Source organism: Hippoglossus hippoglossus, chromosome 23 (genome assembly GCF_009819705.1).
Source record: "Hippoglossus hippoglossus isolate fHipHip1 chromosome 23, fHipHip1.pri, whole genome shotgun sequence".
Lineage (NCBI taxonomy): Eukaryota > Metazoa > Chordata > Actinopteri > Pleuronectiformes > Pleuronectidae > Hippoglossus > Hippoglossus hippoglossus.
Window position 1 is genome coordinate 5,257,229 of NC_047173.1, and position 26,592 is coordinate 5,283,820.

At 42.5% G+C, this 26,592-nt stretch overlaps 1 protein-coding gene across 11 annotated transcripts in view; it reads right to left on the reverse strand.

The window, feature by feature from the left end:
* nav3 (neuron navigator 3) overlaps positions 1 to 26,592 on the reverse strand; it is a 308,358-nt gene that overhangs the window by 103,501 nt on the left and 178,265 nt on the right. For all 11 annotated transcript variants that reach the window (XM_034578815.1, XM_034578814.1, XM_034578808.1 and 8 more), the window contains 3 exons: positions 22,833 to 22,950; positions 20,614 to 20,666; positions 2,001 to 2,073 (listed from right to left, as the gene is read on the reverse strand). In XM_034578815.1, coding sequence (XP_034434706.1) covers positions 2,001 to 2,073; positions 20,614 to 20,666; positions 22,833 to 22,950 — 244 coding nt within the window. The remainder of the gene's footprint in view (positions 1 to 2,000; positions 2,074 to 20,613; positions 20,667 to 22,832; positions 22,951 to 26,592) is intronic.

The following is a 26,592-nucleotide window of genomic DNA, read 5'->3' on the forward strand; positions in this document are numbered from 1 at the left end:
TATGGCGCTAGATAGAAAAATAAGGGATTAGCAGAACTATTACAATTGAGGGCATGAATGTTTGTGCAAAATGTTTATGCTATGGTAATCCAGCCAATAGTAGTCAAGACGTTTAACTTGAAACATGAAATGCCAACCTCCCAGTGAGGCTAAAGGTAAAGCCAGGGCAGGGGTCAGTCATTACGAGTAATTATCTGGGGACCATGAGTGTCTGTAGAAATAATGTCATCTTAATACCCAGATGTATGGTGTATATTAAGGTGAAAACCATGGAGGGTATTCCATCATTTTTCTTCTGTCATATTCTGATGATCCATGTTTTCATCTGTTGTCCTCTAGTCACAAGCTTAAGCCCCTCCAGCATTATGGAAAAACAGGCTTCGGCCTTGTTTTTATTAAAGTCTATAACGTCCCTTCGCGGAAACGTCTGCGGGGGAACCAACACTCCTACGCAAGAGTTTTTCCGGAACTTCAGTTTACAGCCTCCCACCAAAGAGATGCAAGGAGACTTCTATAGAGGTTTTTTACAATAAATAAGTTCTAGGTTCCTGTACTCACATTATGACCCTTCCACAATTTTATTTCCATGCCTTGTAAAAACATAATAAAAACAGCATATGCCAGCAAACACAATCTGGAGACCTCTGATCTGATTCAATACATGAGAGGGAAGACACAGCCGATCTAATTTTACTCACAATCGCACACTGACTGTTAAGTCTTGAGAACGAGGCTGGTAAAGGCCCGAGTGAGGCTGAGGAAAGATGGGCTGAGCGAAGGGAGTGATGAAATGCAGCAGCAACAGCAATGGACAGAGTAACCCAATAGCCCATATATTTTCAGACCCACTTTGAAATTCCAGGCCTTGTGAGTCACTTTGCTGTTTTTAGTGCTGCAGTGGGGGGGGGGGACAGGATTTAGAGCTGTCGGTCAGTGTGTCAGGCTCTCGGATTTTTTCTGCTGCTGGAGGGGTCAAGGGCACGTTCACCTCCATAACGTTTAAATGGGAGCAGAACCAACATGAGGTCTGGGTCAGCACAGGTCCTAAACAACAGCTGGAGACACTTATTGATAGAGTAAATGAGATGTGCTAACATGAGACAGTAAAGAAAACCCCCGTCAGAAAGACCTGGATGTGGGTTTTCTTTCACCTACTGTATATGCTCCTGTTTGCACTGTGCAGTGCATGAAACACCTCTTTGCAGATGATGCAGTCATTTACGTTTCAATCAAGAATGTTGAATTTGTGGTATGAGGACAGCAACAGATGATTTATGTCAATTCATCTGCATACACTGTTCTATATGGAAGGTCATAAACTATTAGCATTGTACAGTTTCAAAAGATGGACACACGTTAAAACAAATCCGTAAAAGCAATACTTTTTTTTAAACATTTAATTGGTGTCCGGCAAAAATTACGTATCGAAATTCTGGTGATTTTAAGATTTTTTTTTAATACAACACATTTGCTGGGATGCACCAGTAAGATTTTTACAGCTGCTCTTTCCATGTAGTGAAAAAACTAACTGCAGTTGGATTCATTTACAAACTTTCAGGGAATGTTGAGTCAAAATTAGTTGGGGAAGTGGATCATTTAGCAAATAGTTTAGAATTTGACAGTAATTTTAACGCTGTCCTTGTGAGAAAATTGACGGACGGCGAATCCCTCTCTGCAGTTTCTATCCTCCCACAATCCACTTTGATGCCCTAATGATTGCCTACACTGCCATAGTGAAATCTGGGGATGAGGAAACTGAGCACCCCTGCAATGATACCAACGCGGTGAATTCCATTGGTGTGAAATGAAATAGTATGTCTTAAGAATAGGTTTAACCAGTTTCTTGGTACTGTGAAGAAATGGAAAACTATCCACAAAAGAGCCAAATCAATTTTCCTCTTCTAGGAAATATGTGTACAAGAGGGAGCTTCTGCTGTTTGACTGATATAATTAGGAGTTTATTCAGGCCCTTGAATTCTATATGGTTTATTTCCTCTTACCTTCTGCTGAGAGCCCTTGTACATTCACTCCTCTGGCATCCAGGAAACTGAGGCAGGCGTCCACATTTTCAATCTGTTGAGAAGATTGCCAGACAGTCAGCACAATGGACACGCACTGCAAGAATGTGGCGATAGTTAACATTCAATGAGCCTAAATGTCTCGGGGCAGAGGACGCAGCGGATGAGGATGATCAGTGTTATTACCCATAAAGCACGTCATTGTGTGGCTATTATACGACCCCTTCTTGGCCCTGAGACCCGGCTGCGTGACATACTGACCGCAGTGTAGTGCCACCTACACAACCCGGGGCATGTCACACACATGTATTCAAGGAGGGCACACACCCATATAAGCGCACACAATGCCAGCAGAAACACATATTTACTCCAATGCCCTCATACAGGCGCTGACATACAGACACACAAAAGAAGCAAATATGACATAAATGCATATTTACACACACACACACACACACACAGAATAATCTTCCTCATATATTTGCATGTAAACACAGGGTGTGTTGGTCACTCAAGGCCTTTCACAACAGAGTCAACCGTCACCTCTGCAGACCGATGTCAGTTTCACAAAGGCTCATAGTTAGGAGGTTTTTTTTAATATCGCATTCCTTGACACACGCTCATGGGTGGCTTCATTAGCATGGTGGCGAGCCGCCAACGCCCCTCAAGAGGCCTTTTTTATGACGGGGTTAAAGGTCAGCGCGCTCGGCTTTAGCGCTGTGTGCCAAGGCCACACAAAGGGCAGGCTGGGCAACTCCGCCAGACGTCCAACGAGCAATGATGATTCATGAGCTGTAACTCCCTCAGAGCTCTCTCTCTCTCTCTCTCTCTCTCGCCTAATGCTTGTTCACTGAGTGTGTCTGTATCTCTTCATTAGAGAGAGGGCGACTCTGCAGAACCAGGATAATGAGACAGTTCTGCACACAGCTCATTTGGATACTTGCTGATTCTTCCCTTGCTCCCATTGAGCTGAACTCTATTGTCCTCAATGGTTTAATAATGTGAATTTCAGTGGCATTTTCTACAATAGAGAGAATTGGCCTATGCCTTAATGATGCAGTCAGCCAGGGAGGGTGGGTAATTTCATAAAGCTTGCTTTCTAATGAGCACAAATATTTTGTGGTTGTGACAAGCTGCAGCATAACTAAATCTTGGATTGAGATCACAAACTATTTTACTTCTTTGCACTACAACTGAATACAAATCAGTCTGTGGGCTCAGGTCTTTTACTGTCGGAACTTTGCTTTATTTGATCTGAGAAGAACTCGATTCAGCTGAAAATTGCTGGAAAGAGAACCCCGTTTCACCTCAATACTTCACTTTTACGACAACTTGTCTGTCTAATAATTTCATGATCTTGCAAGAAAGTGTTCAGCTCAAGTCAGCACTAACGATATATGTGAGCCAATACAGGTCGCTACGCACTTTTCACTATGTCTGAGACGCTGAACTGATGAAGGTTACAAGCTAAATCAAAGGTGTTAAAGTTACAACTGTTGCTATGATCGCTTCAGTAAAGTTCAGTGTGTTGTTTGTTGCGACTTTTAATACTTTATTAAAGGTTTTGAATAATTGTTCTACCGTCGTCCTGTATAATAAAGGGGCAGTTCAACATAAACAAGTAGTTTGCGCTGTATATTGTCTGAAAGGAGCTTTCCAGAGCTTCTCCATCTGCCGTCTCCCATTCCCCACCACCACACAAGTTTCCCCCCCAACAGGCACCAAACCCCCTCACATGTGGCCCTCCATATTCCCTTCCCACATGCTGACATGTGTGCTGGCTCTCTTGGTTATCCCACATGTACGCTCTCAGAGGTTGGTGTGTTAAGAGACATGTGCGGAGCAGCTTTTGTGAATATACTAATTAGACTGAGCGGCAGGATCATGTGAGATGTGGGGGTTCTAAAAACATCGTCTTCCAATATAAACAGTGTTTAGACATAGATGATTTGTAATCAATGATATTTGCATTAAAAGTCACTTTTTAAATCAAGGAATAAGTCAGTTAGGCCCATTCGGATGCAAACATTTACATTAAACAGTTTGGAGCATAATGCATCTGTTCCACAGGCAGCGAGCATGTCCATGTGTGGGTTTGAAGGCTGGTTTAATGGCTGATAAAGACAAGAAGGAGTGAACTCGTAAACACAAAGTAAATCTCTCGAGTCGGACACAGATCTCCGTTTTTTAAAGGAGGACAGGAATCACCGATGCTTTCTTTCTTTGAGCCTTCAGCTGACAATCCAACCATAAATTCTGAGGCCTTTAGACGAAACCGCTGTTTGTTTTCAGTCGGCATTAACTCCAAAATGACGTAAACAAGCGGAACAATGATTGAAGGCGTTGATGACGGACGGGGCATTAGTGTTCCGCAGGGTGCTGGCGGTGTTTAACTGCTAGTTTGGTGGGTGGTTTGGCTTTGTGGCAGCGTGCAACAGCTTCTCGAGAAACCGACATCATTTATTTTTCCGATGCAGGCTGGCATCAGACGGATCCACATAAGCCATTAAAAGCAATTTGGAAAAGGGTATTTTGATGAGGAGCACTTCACCCAATCATGAAGCACTTAGGGCAGTAAAAAAGGGAACGCAGACTGAGGAGTGACAGGAGGGCACGTGTGCAACATGCACTGCGGGAAGGAAACTTGCCACTGAGCTTGGAAGAATAATGAGGGGGAGCTGTTAGCTTTTCAGTGATTATCAGTTTCAATTAAACTATGTTTCATTTACAGAGCCACTCCACAAACCCAAATATCACATTCCAGCTGACACAGGCAACCGAGTGGTGAAACGCTTCTGCTGTGGCTGAGTGAGACGAGGCCTGGTTGAGGGTGAGACCACTTACCGCTGCAATATAAAAGTGTTGAGAGATTTAAATGAGTAAATATAGGCAGAGAACACAAAGATATTCCTGTTATATACAATACACGTCACTGTGGTCACGTAACAAAACGCGATGGTACTGAACTTGTGTTTTTCAGCAACAAGGAAGAGCTAAAACACAGTACTTCCTTGTTTTGTATTTAAACTTCCTGTCTGCGTTGGGAATGTGTCACCTTGTGTAGTTTGACACCTGCTGCTTGTGACCAGCTTGCTGTCACATTTGGAAGTTTTAAAAAAAAGTGTGGTACCTCTTCAATGACGGCTAGAACTCGACGAATTATGAAAGAAACTACATATTACATAGTTACATTAATGTTTAATTCATGTTGATGAAACAGACACTGGACCAGCAAAATAAATATCAGCTTGTTCAGCGTCCGTTTATGAAGAAAGAAAACAAACAAGTTAATAACTTAATAAACCACATCATTATAGGGATTGTAATGGTAGTCTCCATTTAAGGATGGTGTCTCGTGTTGGTATTATGTGACCAAAAAGTCCAAACATCTAATCACCTTGATAACAACCCAGAAACTCAAATCACTGGGTTTAACTTGGTGTGGCAATATTTTTAAACCTGTGCTTTTACGAGTTGGGGCTGCTTCACTATCATCTATTTGCATCAGTTTGCACTTAAACTTACTTCACTTGAGTAAGATTGCCTTACTTTTTTCATTACCACTGAGGCATTAATGGAAACCAGTGGCTGCCTGAAACAGAGGGAAACACATTCATTTTCCAGTTCTATCAAATGTCAAGTATCTGTGATGATGATAATTTTGCTAAAGCACATACAATCACTGCTATGGTTTTGTGTGGATAATTTGTTGAGGTTCTATTGAAGTCAACAAGAGAGATGTCGTTTAGATTTTTGTTTGCATTTTATATTTCTAAGTCTCTTCCATAAAAAAACATATTCTCTTTTGGACTGAATCTGAATGGAAAAGACTCTTTGTGACAAAATGACTCAGCTCTGTCTCGGACTTCTACTTTTGGAAAAATCTCCCCAGCACACTTGTAGCACGTCTACAGTACACGAGTATATTCATTTACTCTTTCCACACCAGTAAGACGTGGTGAGACACAAAATGAGACACTTGCTAGATCTGCAGCTTAATCTCCTCACGTGGCCCTCTGCCTGAGGAAAGTGTCCTGGGCTGCTAAAAGGTATCGAGTGACTGATGCACGATGGCTGGAATTGGAAAGTGTTCTCCCTTAGATGCAACTGTCAAATACAAATGAGCCAACACCTCAATTACCACTTCCTGCGGGACAGAAAACAACCACCTCCAGGACAGGAATGGAAAACCAGGCGTCACATGAGCACAGCGTAATAATTGAGGGGTTTTACTGCAAAATGCTACATATTCACTGGAAAATACATGGCACCTTAAATCCCTAAGTCGGTTTCTCAAAAAAAACCAAAGCTTCACGAACAGAGCTACAATACAGTGTGACTAAGTCTTGGGATGACTCATTTGGCTCCAATTGACCTTAAATTTTTCTTTTCCTATCTTTTTTACTCGGAACCCTGTGATTATTCTCCGAAACATGTCAGTGTTTATTATTTATTTCACACCCACATGAAAACAGAACTTAAATCTTGTCGTGGTGGTTGGAGCCGTAATCACCAGCGGGGTAAGAGACATTGAGTCATTAGAGCCTGTGTGTGTTTCTTAAGGAAAAGTGAAGACCTGCGCGGCTTTAGCAGCGTCTCTTCAAACTTTTATTTCAAATTCTACTGATGAGTCAGGGGAACACAAATAAATCAAACCAAAATCTATCATGTATAAGTCACTGTGTTGCCATTTCAATCTTTTCTCCCTGCAGATTGAAATCAAGCCGAAGCTAACAAAATTAGCTTTGCCTCTGAAACCTCTGTATCAATGTTTGTTTTTTTCTTGCATATGGCAGAATGTCAAGAAGATGAATACACACATTTTGCACCTATTAATTCATTTCGCCAGTGGAAACCTAATGAGGCCGAGCTCATCAATCATGCTGGTGCGACATATGACTGAGATGGTTTTGAAAAAAAAAAAAGGCCTGAATATACAATATTTATCATTGCTGCTGAGTTGAGCTGCTTTGAAATTGCAAAGCTGGTTTGCAGCCTCAAGGTTTCGGGAACAGAAAGTAAGAATTGTTTGTATGTGTTCTTTTCTCCATTAATGGGCAAGAATCTGCAGGACATGGCAGATTGGAGTTCTTGAGTACACTGACAGAACTTGAAAACACTCCGAAAACCTCTTCTCTCCCTGTCTATCATTGCTCCATCAGCGTCTCTCTTCAGACTGGGGGTCTGACACTTGTGCGTCCGCTCGTCTCATCCCTAACAGTCCATCGATTCCTGTTTCACCCTGCCCTACCAGGCAGCTGCTGACAGACAATGAATACAAGCAGATCAAATGGACAGAGTTTAAGAGCAGCTGATGGGCAGAGGGGAGGCTGGGTTAAAAGATCCTGCCTCATAATCCATCATCGCAAAAGTAAAAGTAAAGAAACTTTTTTTCTCATCTGGCACTGGCAGCTGTTTTAATGTGATATTAATCATAATGGCAGGCCCCATACTCACGTACTTTCCTGACTGAAATCGATCACATGGGCTGGGTCCGTCTCATCTAAAATCTTCGAATAAAAGTTTTTTTTTTCGAGAGACACCACACGTTTGACCCTGCCTGCGTACAAAGTGTGCATTCATCGCAACGTAAATGTTATGAAACCAGAGCGTCACAAAACCGTTTCCTAACCGAGGAAAACCAAACTAAAATGAATCAATTCAAGTAGCCGGGACAAAACAAGCTGCTTTCTGTCCTTTCTTTGAAGGATCTTACTGCCTGCGACATTCCTATTTCTTTAGGGACTCTAAACACACACATGATGTATAATAAACAGGATCTGCATGGCAACACAGGCCTATATCCACGGATGTCTCAATTATATATGGTGGTTGATTTTCAGATGTTTACAGCATCAAATAACTTGGAGGGCGTCCATGCGGCTTTGCGCATCTGCTGCACAGACAGGGCGTGTGTGCACGTGTGTGTCGGAGGCAGAGAGCGAAAGAGACAGTCAAACAAAGATGTTTCATGGGTGACAAAGACCAACGAGTCACTTCATCATTTGCTGGATTAATCTCTTTAAATCCCTTTTCATTACTCAAGTCAGATCGTGTTATCACTTCTGTGAATGACACTAAAAACCGTCAGAAACTGATGCCACGCTCGCGCAAATATTGATTTTGTTTTGTCTGTCCCATTTGTCTGTTGCAGACATTTTATTCCGAAGGTACATTAGAAAAATGAGTGATTAAACATCAGATAATTGAAAACAACACAACAGAAACCTGGTAGTGTCACTGCAACTATCCTGGCGACCTGTGGTTCATTCGACTGTGGTTCACGATGTAGAGAAGGTCATCCATAAACTAGAGGGTCGGTGGGTCGATCCCCAGAACCTCCAGTCTGATCCTCCAGTCTGAAGTGTCCCTAGGCAATATACTGAATCCCAAATTGACCCTGACAATTGTATGGTGTGTAACAGAAAAAGATCTTGGTATAGAAGCACTTTTTGAAAGGGTGATAGAACCTGTACTGTAAAAGGCTTATTAATATACAATGCATATAGTCCATCAATCAGGCTTTTCATTTCCATAAAAATGAAGGAGGAAGATTCCCTGACATTTACTCCCTTGTGTGGCTCAAGCTTATAAACCACTGGATCCTGCATTTACCATAATGCAATGCAATATTGTCACCCCAACTGGGTGACGTGACTTGACTCGACAAAAAAATCCTCCTGAGCCCAAGGGGACATGTCAAATCGATAAAGTGCTTGACTGGTTGCAGCTCTCTGAATTGCTGCCCACAAACTGATTCTGCAATTTAAATGGGTCTGGTGCTGTGACCGTGGACCAGTTTCTTCCGGACAGAAGGGAAGGTACAGGATAAAAGGTACTGAGGTGCATACTCAGGAATCTAAGCACAGCTAAGGTCATCTCAGTTGATGGCTCTGTAAGTAATATATAACAAAGAGCTGAGAGGAGATGTTATAGTCTTATTATTAATATTCTTCGCAGCGGAGAACATTTGATTAAGTAGCAAGGGAGGAAAAATGAGGGGAGGATGTTTTCAGGGGCGCGAGTACACTGTTAAGTATTTCTTGATGGCGAGCTGGAGTGATGGGTCTGCCTTCTGTCTCACACAAACACCATAACAGACCTGTTACAGACCGTCACCGACACGATGAGGAGCATTAGCAGCACATTCTGCTGTCAAACCTGTCTGAGGCTGGTTCTCTCAGGGTCAGCGAGGTTAGGCTGCTGACTCTAAGGCATCTGCTTGCTTAACCTGCACACCAGCTACGAGGCAAGGTGAGAAATATCTTCACAGCACGGCTGCTGACTGCGGATTCTCATTATTTGAGTCCTGCTGCCCCAGATAGAAACAAAGTAATGCCATCTCATGAACTATTATTTAAGTGCAGACTGTAAAGTACAAGGAGCTATGGCTCAATGTGCGGTTTATTTTTGTATTTTCAGGCTTCTGAACTTAATTTGGGCAACTGAAGAAGCTGGAATATAGTGTGACTTTGCATAAGGAAAAAAACCATTAAGATGAGACATATTATGCTCATATTCAGATTCATAATTTTTATTTGGATTATTACAGGTTTAAATCCCTACAACATTTAAGAAAACGCATCACTTTCCTCACACTGTCCATTGCTGCAGCTCCTCTTTTCAGCCTCTGTCTGAAACACCTGTCTCTTTAAGGTTCTCCTCCCAATAAAAACCCAGTCTCTGCTCTGATTGGCCAGCTTGCCCAGGAAATGTCAGCCTCAACCCTTCTTTACCTGTGTTTGTTAGGGGGCATAAAAGCAGGCTATAGGCTGCACTATGCAAATATGTATCGACCATTAATACAAACTTGCCGAACAGTTTTATACACAGAAAACCTAAATAACATACAAAAGGAAGTAAAACCCCAAAAGCATAACATGACTTCTTAAATATACTGTTTATATGTTTGTTGACGTCCTAAATAGACTGATACAAACATTTAGACAGCTACTGTATATATAGGAATTCTGTCCATTGTTTAACAGTGGCTTATATAGTCAAATATTTTCAAACCCGACATAATATTTTACTTGAGGATATTTTCAGATTTAAATGAGAATAGCAAAAGATTATTTGATTTGTATATATGAAGCTTAATAAAATGTAATGCTGCACTGTTTTTAACTGCATGTGAGCGCCTATCTCATGAGAAGGGGCTTTACTATATATGAGGAAATATTAGTTATACGGGCTTATGGCCACACTAAACATAATAAGGGTGATGGGATGAATATTACCAAGTCTTATTCACTGCTTCGGTCGTAACGTGCCTTACTGAACCTGCTATGAGCCATTTAAATGAAGCAGGAAGTGATGTGGAGGTAAACGGTGTGGAAAATAACATATCTTATGTTAAGGTGTTGAACAGAGAGCTCATGCACAGTAACTATATAAAGCATCGTTATAATTTGCCGCAGCAGTCTTTAGGCCACTGCAGTCAATGACAACTTTCTATTTTTACATTAACTTTATATCCGCATTATGCAGCTTGGAAATGAAATAGAAAAGAAAAATCAAATTTATATTACATTTAAAAATTCAAGGGCATCATAAAGAATGTGGTGAATAAGACGTGGTTGTTTTTCTTCAAAGGTCATTGAGTTAAAATAGCTGTTTTTATGGATCTTTGTATATCATGTTATATACATGGTATTTTATGTTGTATACGGTATATCTTATTTATGTTGTGAGTTTGTGTGTCTTTTTTTTTTATCTCAATAGGACCTACTGGTAAAATAAAATAAAATAGAACAAAATTGCCTCTCTGTTTCTCTCTCTCTCTCTCTCTCTCTCTCCTGGGTGTCCAATAAAACAGGGCTATAGATTTTACACCAGTTTTTCCCAGATGTTAAATGTCACATGGCGTTTCCTCTGCTGCAGTGGTCAGTCTGCGGTGATAAATCAGGCTCACCGGCTCATTTTCACCCCCACCCCCTCCCATGTGCTGTGCCTCTGAACAGTAACGTCAGTAATTTGCAAGTGTACTTTTCTTTAATTTGACCTTCAACTCTCATGTGGTCCTTCCGGATCAAAAAGAGTTTGCCAATGTAGCACCTAAATAAAGAAAATTAGCCATTAACGTTTGAGTACTGGTTGTCTTTACATCTTGGGAACAACGTGCAACAGTTTTTTTTTGGTGTTGTGCAAAATGCAACACTGGCAGGACAGCGTGGTGAGAGAGTCAAACACGATGCACCTTAAACAGAGAGGCATACTCCTCTATTGGCAATCGGAAAGAAGTCAGTCGCCTTTTTTAGCAGGTAAATCAAACCTTCTTATACTTTCTAATTTTGGTATGAGACATATACGGCATAAAATCTTCTTATTTATCGCTGTATCAGGGGAAAGAGAATCCTCCGCTCTCTGGGAAAGTAGTCATAAAATATTTAAACTGACAAACTCTCTTCTACAGAGCAGTAGGGGAGTTTGAAAGCTCTCCTGGTTGATCTTTTATCTCCTGTCAGTTTGCTTTACTATAAGGTTGCGGTGATAAACAGGAGCTTCCTGTGTGTACTTATACTGACAGATGTCTGAAAACTGAAGTTCTGAGCGGCACTTGGCGCAGCATTCACTGCATTTTTTGGGAGTACGTGTTAAAAATAAGTTCGAACCCCAAATCGTGAACTTTGACTTTTTGAACAAACATAACAGAGTTGTCGAGCAGACTACAAGGCCCTTTTTGTTCATGCGGAGAGGAGTGAGTGCGGTCAGCGATAATTCGCAGCCGTGACGCTTGCGATGTCAGGCTACGGGTGGTTGGGTGGGGGGGTTCACCGAGGGCACGGAGATGGGAGGCTACTGTAACAGTAGAAGCTAAGGAGTCCTTGCAGAGAATAAGCTGCCATTGAGTCCTTGGCTGAATAGTGAGGAACTAAATGTGAGGACGAGCGACAGAGGATGAAGAATGTTTTTTTTAAATCAAGAAAAATGTACCAGGAGCAGGATTCTGCTTTCTGTGTTTAAAAGATACAAGGACACACATTTTCTATTTCCAGCAGTTAAAACCAGATGGACACCCAGGAAAGAGTGATCCACTTTTACTTTATTGCTCCTTAATTGCAACATTCACGGTGAGTAAAGGGACGTTGACAAAAGTGGAGAGAAGCTGCAGCTGGTGTGTCGGAGTCAAAGATTCAGGGCTCGATCAAAAGTCCTTCACTGTGCCAGTTTAACAAGCCAGAGCTTCGCTCCCTCAACAGAACATCTGCCCATGTCGTTCACTTATAATGAGAGATTAAAAGCTTCCTATTAGGCTACAAGTGAGCCTTTAATAAGTCCCTGGGTGCCCTCCTCATGCCGCTGGCGCATGAGAGGATCGACCTGTGCTCCACAACACACACCTCGTCCACAAACAGAAAAACAACCGGCTGCAAAAAAAAAGAAAAAAGAACATTCACAAGAGTCCGAGAACGAAGGGAGTAATGTTCACACGGCGTGAGGGCGAGTTTTACTACCACAGCTGCCGAGGCACTTGAGCAGACATACATTGGAAGCTGGATTACAGACCAAGTCCATGGAGCTGGGCCTGGACCTCCCAAATTGGCGTTTCACAGATCCACCACGCACTGTTTTCAAGACTTAACGCACTGATATGGAAAATATTGTCCCATGATTTCCTTTTTCTTTGAAAATGTACTATGTGGAACACAAGACAAACGTGTGTTCGCCCAAAGAAAACAAAAAAAGACTATAGATGACACCTTTTTCATAATGTGGAAGAAATAGAAAGATTGATAAACACCAGATGTTAGATCATTGCGTCAAAGCTGCCCTTCATAATTTTTTTTACCTTATTTATAGCCTGCTTTGACCTGATATGGTGTGTTACAGTAAATTTTAAGGCAAATTATTAAAGACAAAGGCCCTAAATAAAATATCTCTCTTTAGCTACTGTGTTCACCATCGAGTTGTGACCTTTGCTGTTGGCAATAGGCAGATAGTCAAAAGTGCATCTGACAGAGGGTTTTATTTTGTGCAAAAATAGTTGCATTGCAAGCAATAGTTGCATTGCAAGCAAGGTTCACGGTTCAAATCCCAGTTTGGCCAGGGTCTTCCTGTATGGAGTGTGCATGTACTCCCAATGTCTGTGTGGGTTTTCTCCGGGTGCTCTGGCTTCCTTCCACAGTCCAAAAGATATGCAGATTGGGATTAGGTTAATTGGAGACTCTAAATTGAATGTGAGAATCTGTCAGTTGGCTCTGTAATGGACGCCCGCCCCCCCCCCATGTATAAATATGATTTTGATTAAAAAGCTTTTTATTGTGTTTTGCTGCTGCCTAAGCCTTAGAGGACATTTCTCCCTCTTTCGAGCATAGCTGTAGTTGCTGCAGTCTAAACTGGCCATCTGCCTCTGCCCTCTTTAGACCGCTCTCCGCCAATCACCGGGCACGCACAATGACATCAGGGATGTTTCGGGAAGCCCCGAGCTCCTATCATCCATTTGTCGGTGTATTTTCTAGACCAACTGACTCTCATAATAGGTGAATCGCCTGACAGCCAGAGCTGGTGTAATCAAATCAACGCCGTGCATGAGGAATAGTGTCACACGGATGCCAGTTGGTCGGGCCTGGCAGGGACCAGGGCCAGCGTCTCAAATTAGGAACATGATCAATTAGAAGCAGAGATTAACAGCGAGCCGTGGTGATGATGAAGCTTCAGGCTGGTGAAGATGACACCGCTGAGTGGCTCGTGCGGTTTGTCCTCTTGTCTGGCTTCGTGTGCAGGCTGCCAACAGATGGAGCCCAGATGAGACTAGGGGTCTTTTATGGTCTCCAGGAAACCCTAGACTCAATTTGGCCTCAAAGGCAGCGCACCGACTCCAGACCTGCTGCCATCGACCAAAACACCCAAACCTAACTTTACTTTAGCTGACTATGTATGAGTATTTTTGTATGTTAAGCTTACACATCAGTAAGGTTTCACATTCATGATGTGATATCATGACATTATGTCGTGCTTCAGTTCAGTTTTGGATTCCTGAGGTCTGCCTGTTGTTTAATGGTTTTATTCATCACTTTGTTTCTTAGGAGTTTGGAATCTTTCAATAAGATTTGCATCACCTTCTATGAAAAGTGCCTTGAGATAATGTATATTATGATTTGGAGCAATACAAATGAAATTGAATTCAATTGAATTGAATAATGTACTTCAAGTGTGATGTTAAAAAACATTTAGCATTGTATAATTATTTTTGCAGTTTTCTCTGCCACCGATTCTTGCCCCAAGCAGGTGGTATGTGGTGATCGCTTGCCCAGGCCAGTCCAAACCCTAGCCTTAGCCTAGCTGGTTAGCATGCTACCTTTAGTGGATTATTCATTATTATTGAAGGTACACAGACACTAAAATAGAATGACACTCACTAGATCAAACAAGTTTTGTGGTAATTTGTTCAGTAGCTTTTGCAAAAATCTTGCTAAATAACAAAAAAAAAAAACCTAACAAAAAACTTGCACAGACGGAAAATGAACCTCCCTAGCGCAGGTAATAAGTGAATTTTCAGCTCAAGGCTGACGTCTTTAAAAACTAAATTCACAACATAGCATTTCCAAGTTCTATTCCTTTAACGGTGCTTTGCTGCCAAAGAAATCACTCTGTCTAATCAAACCGGATTTGGCAAGAGCCAAGGCTGCGAATGGCCCGATCCAAGTACACACACTTGAAAGTCCAATACCACAAATGAAAAGCAACAGGTTGACTTTAAAGTAATGAGTTGTTTGATGCAGTCTCTTCCTACCCAGACCTGTGCAGCCTTCTGCTGACATGTCTCTGCATCTCTGAGTTCGCGGAGGAGTTTGACAACTGTTTGTTTCTTCCTGACATCCTTTGATGAGGCTGCAGGAAGCCAAACATGCACACATGCACACACCCAGACAGTGAAAACACACAGTCATCCGTATTGCAGCGAAGCTCTCGGTGGTTTGCTAATGATTTCTGTCTATAATGAGGATTAGTGTTGCGAGGCTTTAATATTTTCTGCTGAATGGGCCTCTTCTGCCGTGCCCCGCCCGCCGTTTTCTCGTGTTTGAGCACAATTTCTTCTGAGATAAAAAAACAACAATCCTTAACTCGATTCAAAAACCTGGGCGGCGTGCATCTAATTCCTTTGGATGTCTGGAGGAGAAACTGCACTGTCAGAGGGCGGGAGGGATTGCAGAGAGAGAGGTGAGTAAGACGTTTGAAGGATTCACACAAACAGTGTTCGGGTTCTTAATCCACAGAATGCATTGCATGTTTTTACAATCTGAGCGCCTTTATCCAAAACACTACACTGAGAGAAGGGGGTCAGATCAATTAGTTTTAAATATACAAGTAATCTACAACGGGTGAGGACCGTGAGAGATGTAACAGAAGAGGATATTGAAAACTAAACGGAGAAAACACTTTTTGGCGGGTAAGTCACACTCTGTTTTCCTCTGATGGATGTAAACATCTCTCTCTCTCTGAAGCTGCCTCAAATCGCTCTGTAACCACCGAATTACATCCGTGTTGTACAATTTCCATCTCTACTCTTATCTATTGCGAAGCTGAAAAGCAGCGAAAGGAACCATATTAAGCAGTGGAAAGAAGCTGAACCGAACTCAAATCTACACTGAGTTGAAAAGCCCCTCGCACCACGCTCCTGTCACTTCTCATTCCCGTCACCTCAGCCGGCTCGCACAGTGGCTGAGGATGATTCCTCCCAGGGACCAGATCCAGGTGGTCCTGGATACAGTTCTGTATTCGAGCCCCCCCACCCCCAATTTCATAAACAAACTCCCGGTAATCATTTTGTTTTCTACACAAACAAATCCAAGCATTTCAAACCAGGAAGTTTCAACCAGTCTGACCACACTGAGTGCCAGACCTCAAATGTGAGAATCAAATTTCCATTTACAATGTCGATGTTTCACTTGTTTACAAGAAGAAAGATACTTGTTTTTCCATTATTGCAAGACGCTACAGCACATATGGCCACGGTGTAGCACTGATTTTGTTGAATTTTCACCCCATCCTAATTGTGTTATCATTCTATCTCTATTCATAAGTGTGGTGTGTCAGTCTGAGATTTCACGTTCAGATTCTTTTATGCTTTCACTCAAAACCCTGTGTAACCGCCATATGGGACTCTGAAAGAAGCTAATGCAAAACCATTATGAGAGTGGGACAGTTTCATATTTCAACACTACACCTGGTTTTTTTGGGGTTGGGGAATTGTGACTCCTTGCACATGTGCACAGAAGCTACCTACGGGTGCAAATAAAGTAGCCTAACCTTACCTAACCTAACCTAACCAGAAGCAGATATGAGCTGAAGCTGGAGCGCAGGAAATTGGTTCCAGCAGCAAAACATCTGAGTGCAAGCGCGCGCTGTTTGAGCACAAGCACAGCAAATCTAAGCCGGGACTATCTGAATGTGAGTGCAGGGATCGGAGTGAAAGCATTACAAAATCTGAACGTGAAATCAATAAGTCCCGCTGTCAAACTGAAAGACCTTGCTCTTGAAGAAAGAGAGGAAAAGAAAACCTACATCCTAAAATAGGCTATCCTCAAATCAAACTGTGTGAGAAAGTGCTTTTTAAAAACACTAAGACTGAAAACTAAGATCAGGGATTTGGGGATTAAAGAGAGGATAAACAAGCTATTAGATAAATGCTGAGAGTGAACATGTACTTCATGGAAGTGCAATCATTTATTTTTGAGCCCAAGTCTAAGAGAAGTTATTGGACATGAAGCTTTGATGTTTCCATATTCAATTTCTCATAAGAAATGAACTGACCCAAATATGACCTTAGTATTTATAGTTTTATAGTTTTTTATTACACTGCAGCAGTAAGGAGGTCAAAGGTCAGACTATTTTACATACTGCCCTTGATGAGAGCAAATTGGAGCAAGTAGAGGAGGGACACCGGGGGAACGGGGGGTTATTAATTCATAACTCCAATGGTCTCTGTCATGCTATCCCATGAGCCCTTGGGGCAGTCAGAGGTGATACCCTTCAGCCTCATGAATATGAGGAATAGTGATCCAGGAGCACTTCTACCTCACTGGGTTCCAGAGGTTTATAGGAAATGTAAAGATCTGATCAGGTATCAATAGTTAATAGAACATAGTTAAATTCTTACCATTTGCACCAGTGACGATGCAACCAGAGCTTCATGAATTGGAATAACGTTGACCGAAGTGAAAGGAAGTGAAGACAAATGTCTATGACAAACCTGGGCAAACATCAGCTGACTCTTTCTGTTGGACTAGCTCCACAGGAAGTGGTTGGCCTTCCCCTGGTTTGTGGATCTATTGCATTGTGAACGCGGTTTAGAGAAAAAAGAGCGTGTTGTGTATGTAGATTAGCTGGGAGGTTTGCAGATGCTGGTGCTGTGCTGGTCTCTGCTCCTGTGCTTACAGCAGCTGCTCAGTTGGCCTCAGTCCACTCAACTGAAAAGCAGTGGCCTAACAGTTAGGAAAAAAACAGACTTGGGACTCCGGGATCATTTATGGTCCCAAGTGGAGGGGAATCAGTGCAGAGGAAGTTAATCAGACTGCCCCTCCGCTGACAGCTGCTGCTACCGCTTAACGTCTCCGGCCGAGGCGTTTAGATGCAGGTGCTACGTGGCCAGTGGCAGGTTTCCAATGTTCACAGCTCGAGTTGTCAATATGAATCAAACTTTAAGAAATAGCTCAGGACGGGGAAAAGGTTGTTTGAGTTTCTGATCGTGTCAGAAATGGTCCGTGAAGAAATAAATGTTCATTTGTTGAGACATTCAATTCAACCGCTTTTGATTTATCATTATACGCAGCAACATGGTGATGATGATGATGTCATCACTACATTTCATTAAACTGAGTTATAACTGCCTGGGGATTTCTGATTGATTTGGGAATGTCCACTTGTGTTACCATATGCTGTGTCGCCAATTCTTTGTGTTACCATGGCTACTAAATAACTTATATTACTCTATATGTCATTGATAAGATTTCACGACCAGCGTAGATTCAATTGATTCAATTGTAGTTTCACTTTTGGAAAAAAAAAAAAATCATGTATCTGCTCTTACTCTCATAGCAAAACTGAGTCCAATGGGAAACGGATTACACACCGGCCCATGCACCTTTTCTTCTTTCTACACTATGTAGATATTAGATAACACAAATATCAACAATACATTTAATATATTATTACAGTAATGCACTTAATGTAGCTGACTACTTGTGTCTCAAATATCTTGATGCAAACTCAGCTAACATCCTTACATGTAATCAGATTAATATACCAGGCAAACCCTTTACCTGTCACAGTAGGAGCTGATTCCAAACAGTGGACCTGCTAACTGATGTGTGTGTGTGTGTGTGTGTGTGTGTGTGTGTGTGTGTGTGTGTGTCAGATGTTTCCTTCCCTTCGTGCCTCCACTCCATAAGCGACTGTGCTTCCTCAAACTTAATTTTCTCAAGCTGGCCAGACCCTCTGTGGTCAGAGCAGGTGGTGGATCAATGGGCTTAGTAAGTGACTGAAACAAAGAGCTAACTGCACACACACACACACATACACACGCACGCACACACACGCACGCACACACAGGCGCAGGTCGCTGGCATCTCGAGCCACATGTTTGCAGTGCTGCTGCAGCTCGCCCCTAGTGACTGGTGCATCAGCCTGGACTCAGCTGTTTCTCGCCAGGAGCAGAATCACTGTACGTGACAAGAAAAATAAATGTGCAGGAGTGTTTCTTTCCTTTCACTGACTGTGGCGCGCTGAACCCGCACAATGACATGACATGACCTTTACATTTTCTCCCTTCCTGGTTCTTTAATGTTGTTTTTCTAGCAGAGTGCACAGCGGCTGCTCCCACTACAGCTGGACTCACCATGCAGGAAATAATAAAACAGCTGAAAACTCCACTGAACGCGTGAAACCAGTTGTAAAATGCATTCTGGTACATTTTGAAAAGATACCCTAATTTTCCTCGCCCCCCCCCCCCCGCCCCCGCCCCACACACACACACATCCCCAGACACTTAATCACATCCACTGACTTCCCTTGTCTGGCAGTCACCTGTTAAAACCAACCAGCAGAGGTTAGGGATCTGGAAATGTGTGTGGAAGAGAGAGACAGAATTGTGCAATAAATGAAAAAAAAAGTTATCCTGCAAGCTTTATGTAGTAACGACTGAGCCTCTAATGAATCGACTTTCAAAGTCTGACAGGGGCCGACAGCGTCTTACCAAGAAAACACGCCAAAACAACCCAACAGCTTTAGTCACTTTTAATGGCAGGAGGGCAGATGCCAGGGCAAACCAACACTGCATAAACACTTAGTCAACCCCAGTTAAAGTGAGGGGTAATTATCTGAGAGTGACGACAATCAGCAGTTATACAGACCGTCGTCTCATTAACGGGTGGGGGTGGGGGGGGCGACACCGCCAGCATCACTCAGCCACATGGCAGTCAGAAATACAGATTATTTAAAAAGGCACAGTAAATCAAAAAATTTGGGGGTTTGAAGTTTTCAAGGCTCTTCGGTGAAGTGGCAATGCGGTTACTTCGGTCATCGCCACACTGAGTTGCTGGAATGGTTATGGTTTGCGAATGGCTTTAATCAAAACTGCGGCAATTGGCTGCTTGAAGAGAGGCTCTGAAATTAATACTGAAAGAGTCAAGTGTTCGGATGACCAGTTTCAGCTGGCTTGTGAGCTGCGGCTTTGTAAACACACTTAGTAGAAGTATTCATCATCATCAGTAAAATGGAGTTAAAACATAAAATAGTGGAAGTACTTGCAGCACGTTAACGATGTAGCTGCGTAAAGTGAAGCTGATTTGAACTACTGTTCAGTGGCTCCCAGCTGAAGGGTCACAAGATAAATCTGAAGAGTCAGGAGGTGATTAATAGTGTTGAAAAGAGGAAAAAGTTCATTGTTAGACTTTTTCTCTAATGTATGATTTTTTTTTGTCAAATATTTGATCATGTGACCACTTTGTGCCTCAAACTGTTAATTTAAAAGAGACCATCTGAGATGCCAAGATGGAAAAACACGCCTGAACTGCCTACAACTCATTGACACCTGACATGTGACTCACAAATAGGAAAGAGATAATTAAATTAACTAATAATGCATTGTTGTTGTATAAGCTTATCAAAAATACTTATTGTGTTATCCTAATCTGAAGGTAAATCGTTATTATAGCTGTAAAATAAATGCAGACGACTAAAATGTACAATATTTCTCTCTGACATGTAGTGAAGTGAGAGTATTCGTTGGCAGACGATGGAAATTCACAAGTAAATTACAAAGCTGCACTATAATCCAGACATGTTTAATCATAGGTTAGTGTGGTCGTGTTGAATGGATGTTGAGCTGCTGTGCACCACCTCTGTAAAACTCTCTATACAGCACTCGCTCTCACTATATCTGAAAAAATGTATTTATAATTTGAATTTACTTTACTGCCGCTCTGTTGGCTTCGGTAAAAAAATATAAAACTTCATTACAGCCCAGCAGCAGATCGGTTAAAAGTCAGTCCTCCGCTTGGGATAATTATTCCTCATAAACATAATTCGCTCTCGTGCATCCGCGCGTTAAATGTTGGATGAAGTAGTTAAATGTAAAAGTTGAAACACTCACCATTTGTGACTGGCTCCTGGGGCTGCCATTGATATCCTCCACCTTCTCATTCGCTGCATGAGAAAGGAAATCAAGTCAGTTTCGACCGTCAACATCCCAGCGTCCGACGACTTGAATTCAGGTGCAAAAATCCAGTAGGAAACCTCTGCTGAGGATAGCACAGGAGCGTGTGTGTGTGTGTGTGTGTGTGTGTGTGTGTGTGTGTGTGTGTGTGTGTGTGTAGGTGTGAGAGTGTGTGCATGAGTCTGCAAATGTTTGTGCGTCTGGATCTGGGAAGCAAAGCTGCCTAATTCGTCAGCTGCCGCTAGAGAATTACTGACAGGCCTGCTTGGCCTCATTGTCTGTTCGGGCGAGCAGGGAGGGTAAAGTTTCAGAGAGAGGGAGAGAGAGAGAGAGAGAGAGGGAGGGAGAGAGAGAAAGAGTAGAAAAAGTAAGGAACTTCGATGGAAAATGAAGAGAAAGACAGCATCAGTGTGGCAGCATTCGAGTGACTGTGAATGTGTGTGTGTGTGTGTGTGTGTGTGTGTGTGTGTGTGTGTGTGTGTGTGTGTGTGTGTGTGTGTGTGTGTGCGTGAGAGAGCGAGAGAAAAAGAGAGAGAGAGAATGGGAAAAGTTCACAACAGTGATGTAGATACAAAGCGAATGGGAGAGAGCGTAAAGACAGTCGATGAAAAATATGTGAGAGAAATGTTTCTGAAAGGGGGGGGGGGGGTAAAAAAAAAAAAAGATTGTATAACAGCCACTTTGAAAAGTGTCTTTATAACTGTGGTATAGTTCAACAAGTCTGTGGAGGTAACTTATGACCATTTAGATCTTATGTCTCTTACTAAATCAACAGCAGGGATAAGATAAGATGAGATAAGACAAGATAAGATAAGATAAACTGTATTAATCCCGTGCTGGATCAAATCACTTGTTACAGCAGCTGATAGGAGTTTGATTACAGAACACATCAAAGTATAACATAGAATAAAATAGGCAATGAATTAAATTGAAAAAAATATTCATTCCATATCTGTATGACTTTTAGATTTTCCTTTTCTGCTCCTGCCGACAAGGGTCTGTGTGGCCAGTTTGACACTTTTTAGTTTCAGTAACACAGTTTACTTACTGTGCTCTGAGTATAATCCGCTAAGTGACGTGTCTTGTCATTTGTAATCTGTTACTTCGTGGGAGCAAGTGCAAGAAGAAAGAGAGAGAGAAGATGAGAAAAAGAGAGAGATCAGAGCGATGTAAAAGACATCATGGGTGAGAAACAGAGAGAGAGAGAGACCTAGAAAAAGTTCAACTGTGAGCGAGTTAGGGACAGACACAGATATGCAGTGCGTCAGAGAGAAGGAAAGCCATGGAGAAGCAAGAGGAGAGAGAAAGAAAGGACGCCACTGACAGAAAGAGAAAGAGTAGTAAAGACTCTCTGGGCTCCGATTGGAAGACACATGCCTTTGCACCCCAGGGTGTCAGAGTCATAGATCTCTGCTGCAGCTCGCCCGCCCAGCACCCAAAACAAGAGAGAGCTGCTGCGATTTGGCCCAAATATCAGACTGAGGCACAGCTTCCCTCCAACTCACCACAACAAAGACCAAACAGCAGAGAGAGAGAGGGTGTGTGTGTGTGTGTGTGTGTGTGTGTGTGTGTGTGTGTGTGTGGTCGCTCCATCGAGAGAGAATGAATTATAGACAAATGCAGTGTTTCAATACTGCTGATAACACGTGGATGTATTTATCATTAACAATCTTTTCTCAACATTTCTAGTTGTACCTGAAGTAAAACAATATACATCTGCTCTATAGGCAGTGACACAATATACTGATGTGTACTGCTGATGGACCATCTCCACACCAGTGTGTGTCCAGGTATTACTCATGTTGAAGGACTTGTCTTCCTTAAGGGGACAAAAAGTGAGTCTTCATAACGTATATTTTAGAATTTTAAGGTGGGGACATATTTTGAGGTTTAGGCTTAGGTTTAGGTTAAAGGTTAGGTTTAGGTTAGGGCTAGCTTAAGTAAAATGGGGGTTAGGGTAAGGCTCAGGTTAAGTTTAGGTTAAATTAAGGGTAAAGTTTAGGGTTAGGCAAGTAGTAACTATGGTTAAGGTTATAGTAAGTCTCCAGGAAATCAATTTAAGTCAATGTTGTGTATGTGTGTGTGTGTGTGTGTGTGTGTGTGTGTGTGTGTGTGTGTGTGTGTGTGTGTGTGTGTGTGTGTGTGTGGATACGAACCTATGATCTGGATGATCTGTGCCAGCAGGACTCCATCGGTGATGTCCTGGCTCAGGTCCTTGATGAGACGTGGACAGCCAGACTTGGCCAGGTAGTGATTGGCCCAGTCTGTGTAAATCTGCGAAGACAGAACAGACGCTCGGTCAGTGTCTGAGGAGCAGAGACGGAGAGGCGGAGTGTGTGCGACAGACAAACACACAACAGACACTGTTATGACAATGTCTGACTGAAGGAGTTCTAATGTTATGGTATATAATAAGCAAGTAATATGACTAACTTTTACTAATAAATAAATAATATATTGAAAGTACTTAAATGTGCATTAAAGTTCCATATCAAAACTGATCAGTAACTAAAGTGTGTTTGATTGAGTTTCTGCACTAGAGGAGCCACGGAAGCAGATCTGTAATCCAGAATAGGATCAGCAGTAGCAAATAGTCAGCCCACAAGATTCGAGAGTACTTTCCCATGTACAGTACATATTTCCCCCCTGATAAAATCTATCATGTGTCAAGTCAGTTAGTTTCAGAGACAAAATTGTTTCTCTAACTCGGAGCGATATTCTTGTTACTTGGCGTTTTCTATCTAACATAACATTGCATGTATTGGCCCAGTGCAGCTACACTTGAATGTTAAAAAGCACTTTGTTAATGGAATACATGGATGTTGTCAGGAAGTTTAACTCAGCAGGAGACTCTCCATCACTTAAGGTGAGTTTTTCCTGAAAGCTCCCAAAATTCCACTTACTTTAACAAAAATGATCAGAAACCAAGATGCATAAAGAACAAAAAGAAGCACACAAACCATATTGAACCCAGACAAATGCAGATGAAGGAAACCTAAGATTCTGGCTTTGCCCCTGAAGACTATTTCTAACCCTTCATCCATTAAAACCAGCGCTAGCATCCTGTCCGTGCTGCCTGTCCCAGCAGCTCCCTGCTCTGCCTCTCAGTCCTCTCATGATGATGTGGAGAAGCTCTCTGCACATCACCCGCTACACAAACACACGTTTTTCATCAAGCTGTTTCATCCACATGGAGATCTACTCTGTTTATGCTCTTTCTTCATGGAATCTGTCGTCAAAGTCAGCTTTATTGTCAATTCTGCCATATCTACAGGACATAGACGTTTCTCTCTGATCCCCAGTGTGAACGTATAAATGCGCATACAAGTACGCAATGTATTACGTATTCAAACCACAGCACAACACATTATGCAGTCAAAAGGCACACGGTGGATAGGATGTGAGTAAATGTCGGATTGAGTGGTAATGATGTGTAACTGTAAATGATGCTGGCTCATATTTGCACATTAGATAGATGTTAGTATAATGCACTGACTGTACAGCACTCAAATGCAAGACAAAGCACAATGTCTTTCTGACGACTGCTTTAGGTTAGGTCCAAGTCTTTTCTTACTTATAATAATTACATGGAAATACAAACCCGACAGATTCCTTTCTTTGAAGAACTCAAACACAGATTAAAAAGAGACTAAACAGAACAGAATGTATTTACGCACCAAGCGAACTTAAAAGCAAATTTCACAATGAGTCTTTCATTGATTTCAAACCAGCGTCTTTTTCCGATTAAGACATTTGCTGCAACAGGTGGATTCACTTTCCCGTCTACGTTTGTCAAACCGGAAGAGCAGCATATTGGCTAATCTTTTGCATTGTCACCTAAAACCTCTTAACGGCCCCTTTGTCTTTCATTAGAGCCCAAAAGCCAACTGACAAGCCACGCTTTGTCCGCCCGGCGACAGACTGGCCTCAACAGCTGCTGCGGTCTCGCTGGGCTCTGAAGATGAAAGACGTGAAGCACATTTGGGCTCCGAACGCTTGGCCCCATCACAGCCGACTTACACTCAAAGACTCAGGTGGGTTTTTTTGTGTATGTAAAGTTTAAGGATTAAAGGCACTAGGAGGGGAGAAGCAATGTCCTCCATCCTCATTCACCAAACTTTCTACGTTTTCCCTCCGGATTCCTCCGTCTAAGAACCAGACTGCACCTGAGAAACTAAAAAAAGGAGCTCCGGGGCTTCCCGCTGTGCGGAAGGGTGCGTTTGATTCGTATTTCCACAGACATGGAGGAACATCTTTCTATAGTTGGTTTGAAATGAGTTGGAAGGGGGGAAAATTCTAAACGAGCCAATAGAAAGACTGACTGCTGCCTGAACCTTCTCCTGCTATTTCTGGATTTAAAAAAGAATCATCGTAGGCCTGAGCAGAATGAAAGAGTGGCGAGTGGTGAATAAAAACCCACTTAGAAATATAAAATCTTCAAGAATTGTGGAGGGACTACCATGTTAAATTCGTCATTTAATATGAAAGAGTAATTCAGATATCAACTTCAGATTAAAGTGGTGCATGTATTGTTTCTCTGCGCTGTCCTGTCAGTCAAACTGTGTGACAGGGCTCTAACATCTTTGTCTTGGGATTTTCTGCATATAAAGTATCTGTAAATAGTCAAGGCTTTGTGCCATCTTGAATGGTCGAAGGAAAGTCCCCCATAAACTTTCTCATGATGAAATAATTCCCCGTTTTCCCCTCATTTACCTCACACACCACTCTCAATTAAAAACATTTCCCTCCAGCCGCCCTCTTTTTCTTGGAAGCGGGACGTTGGCGGCTTTAAAGACGCCGCATCTCAGAACTCTGTATCTGTTGTGGTTTCCTTCAGCGACTTTCTCCATGATGAGAACTCGTAAAAAGCGCAAACCTCCCAAAAAAAACTGAGAGTCGTCATAGGGAAAACAGACACAAAGGGAAATACACATTCGCTAAAAACCTGCTTGCAAGAAATAAAGGCACATGCTCACGAACGAAACGCACCGCAAAGGCAGACCACATCCCGTCAGGGGGGAAGTAAACAAACGGGAGAGCGGGAGGATGGAGAAGGAGAGAAACTGGGAGAGAGAGAGAGAGAAATGAAATGTGTATGTGCTGCTCCTGCTGACAGTCCGACAAGGCTCGAACACAAGCTGCTGGACAGCTGAATCAAACAAAGACCTGGGATGAGGAAGAGGAGGAAGAGGAAGGTTTAACCTGTGAGCTCTCACTGACAGCCACGCATTTCCCTCCTTCTCTCCTCCTTTACTTTTAAGAGGGAGCACGGATGGAGGATTAGTGCGTCTGCAGAGACACAGTCGAGCACGGGTGGTAGAGACTGTGATGACTCAACTCTCCTGTCAGTAAAAGCCAACATTCCTGCCTCCAAAATCTTAAGACGACCTGATAACTGACAGCAGGGAGGGCTGACTCTTAAGTTGGGTGTCATGAACCTTTCGCCAAAAGGCTGGTGTCACACCAAATTCGAAGCAAGTAACTCAGGTAAACACAAGCAGGCGAAGATTAAGACTACGTGCTGAATTCACTTCAATTGCTACGTTGTACGTGTTGTGGAAATGCCGGAGGATCCAGCGCCATCGTGGGGGGGGGGGGGTCCACAAGACCACCCGCAGTCACACAATTTAACCCTCTTCTACAGGAGCTGCATCTGGATTACTGTGGTTTCCAGCGCTACCAATGCTGACCACTGGCCAGTTTGGTGACCTGCTAGGTTGGACAAATGTCAGGAACTTTTCTCGGATGAAGTGTCATTCTCAACACTGATTGGCTTTCCTGACATCGCATCATGTGGATCTTTCACTAAAGCAAATGGCGCAAATTTTGCATCTTGGCATTGACTTTATCGCAAGAAGACTTCTCTTTGCATTTGGTGCACCAACTTTTCTACTGCATTTAGATGGGAAAAAAACA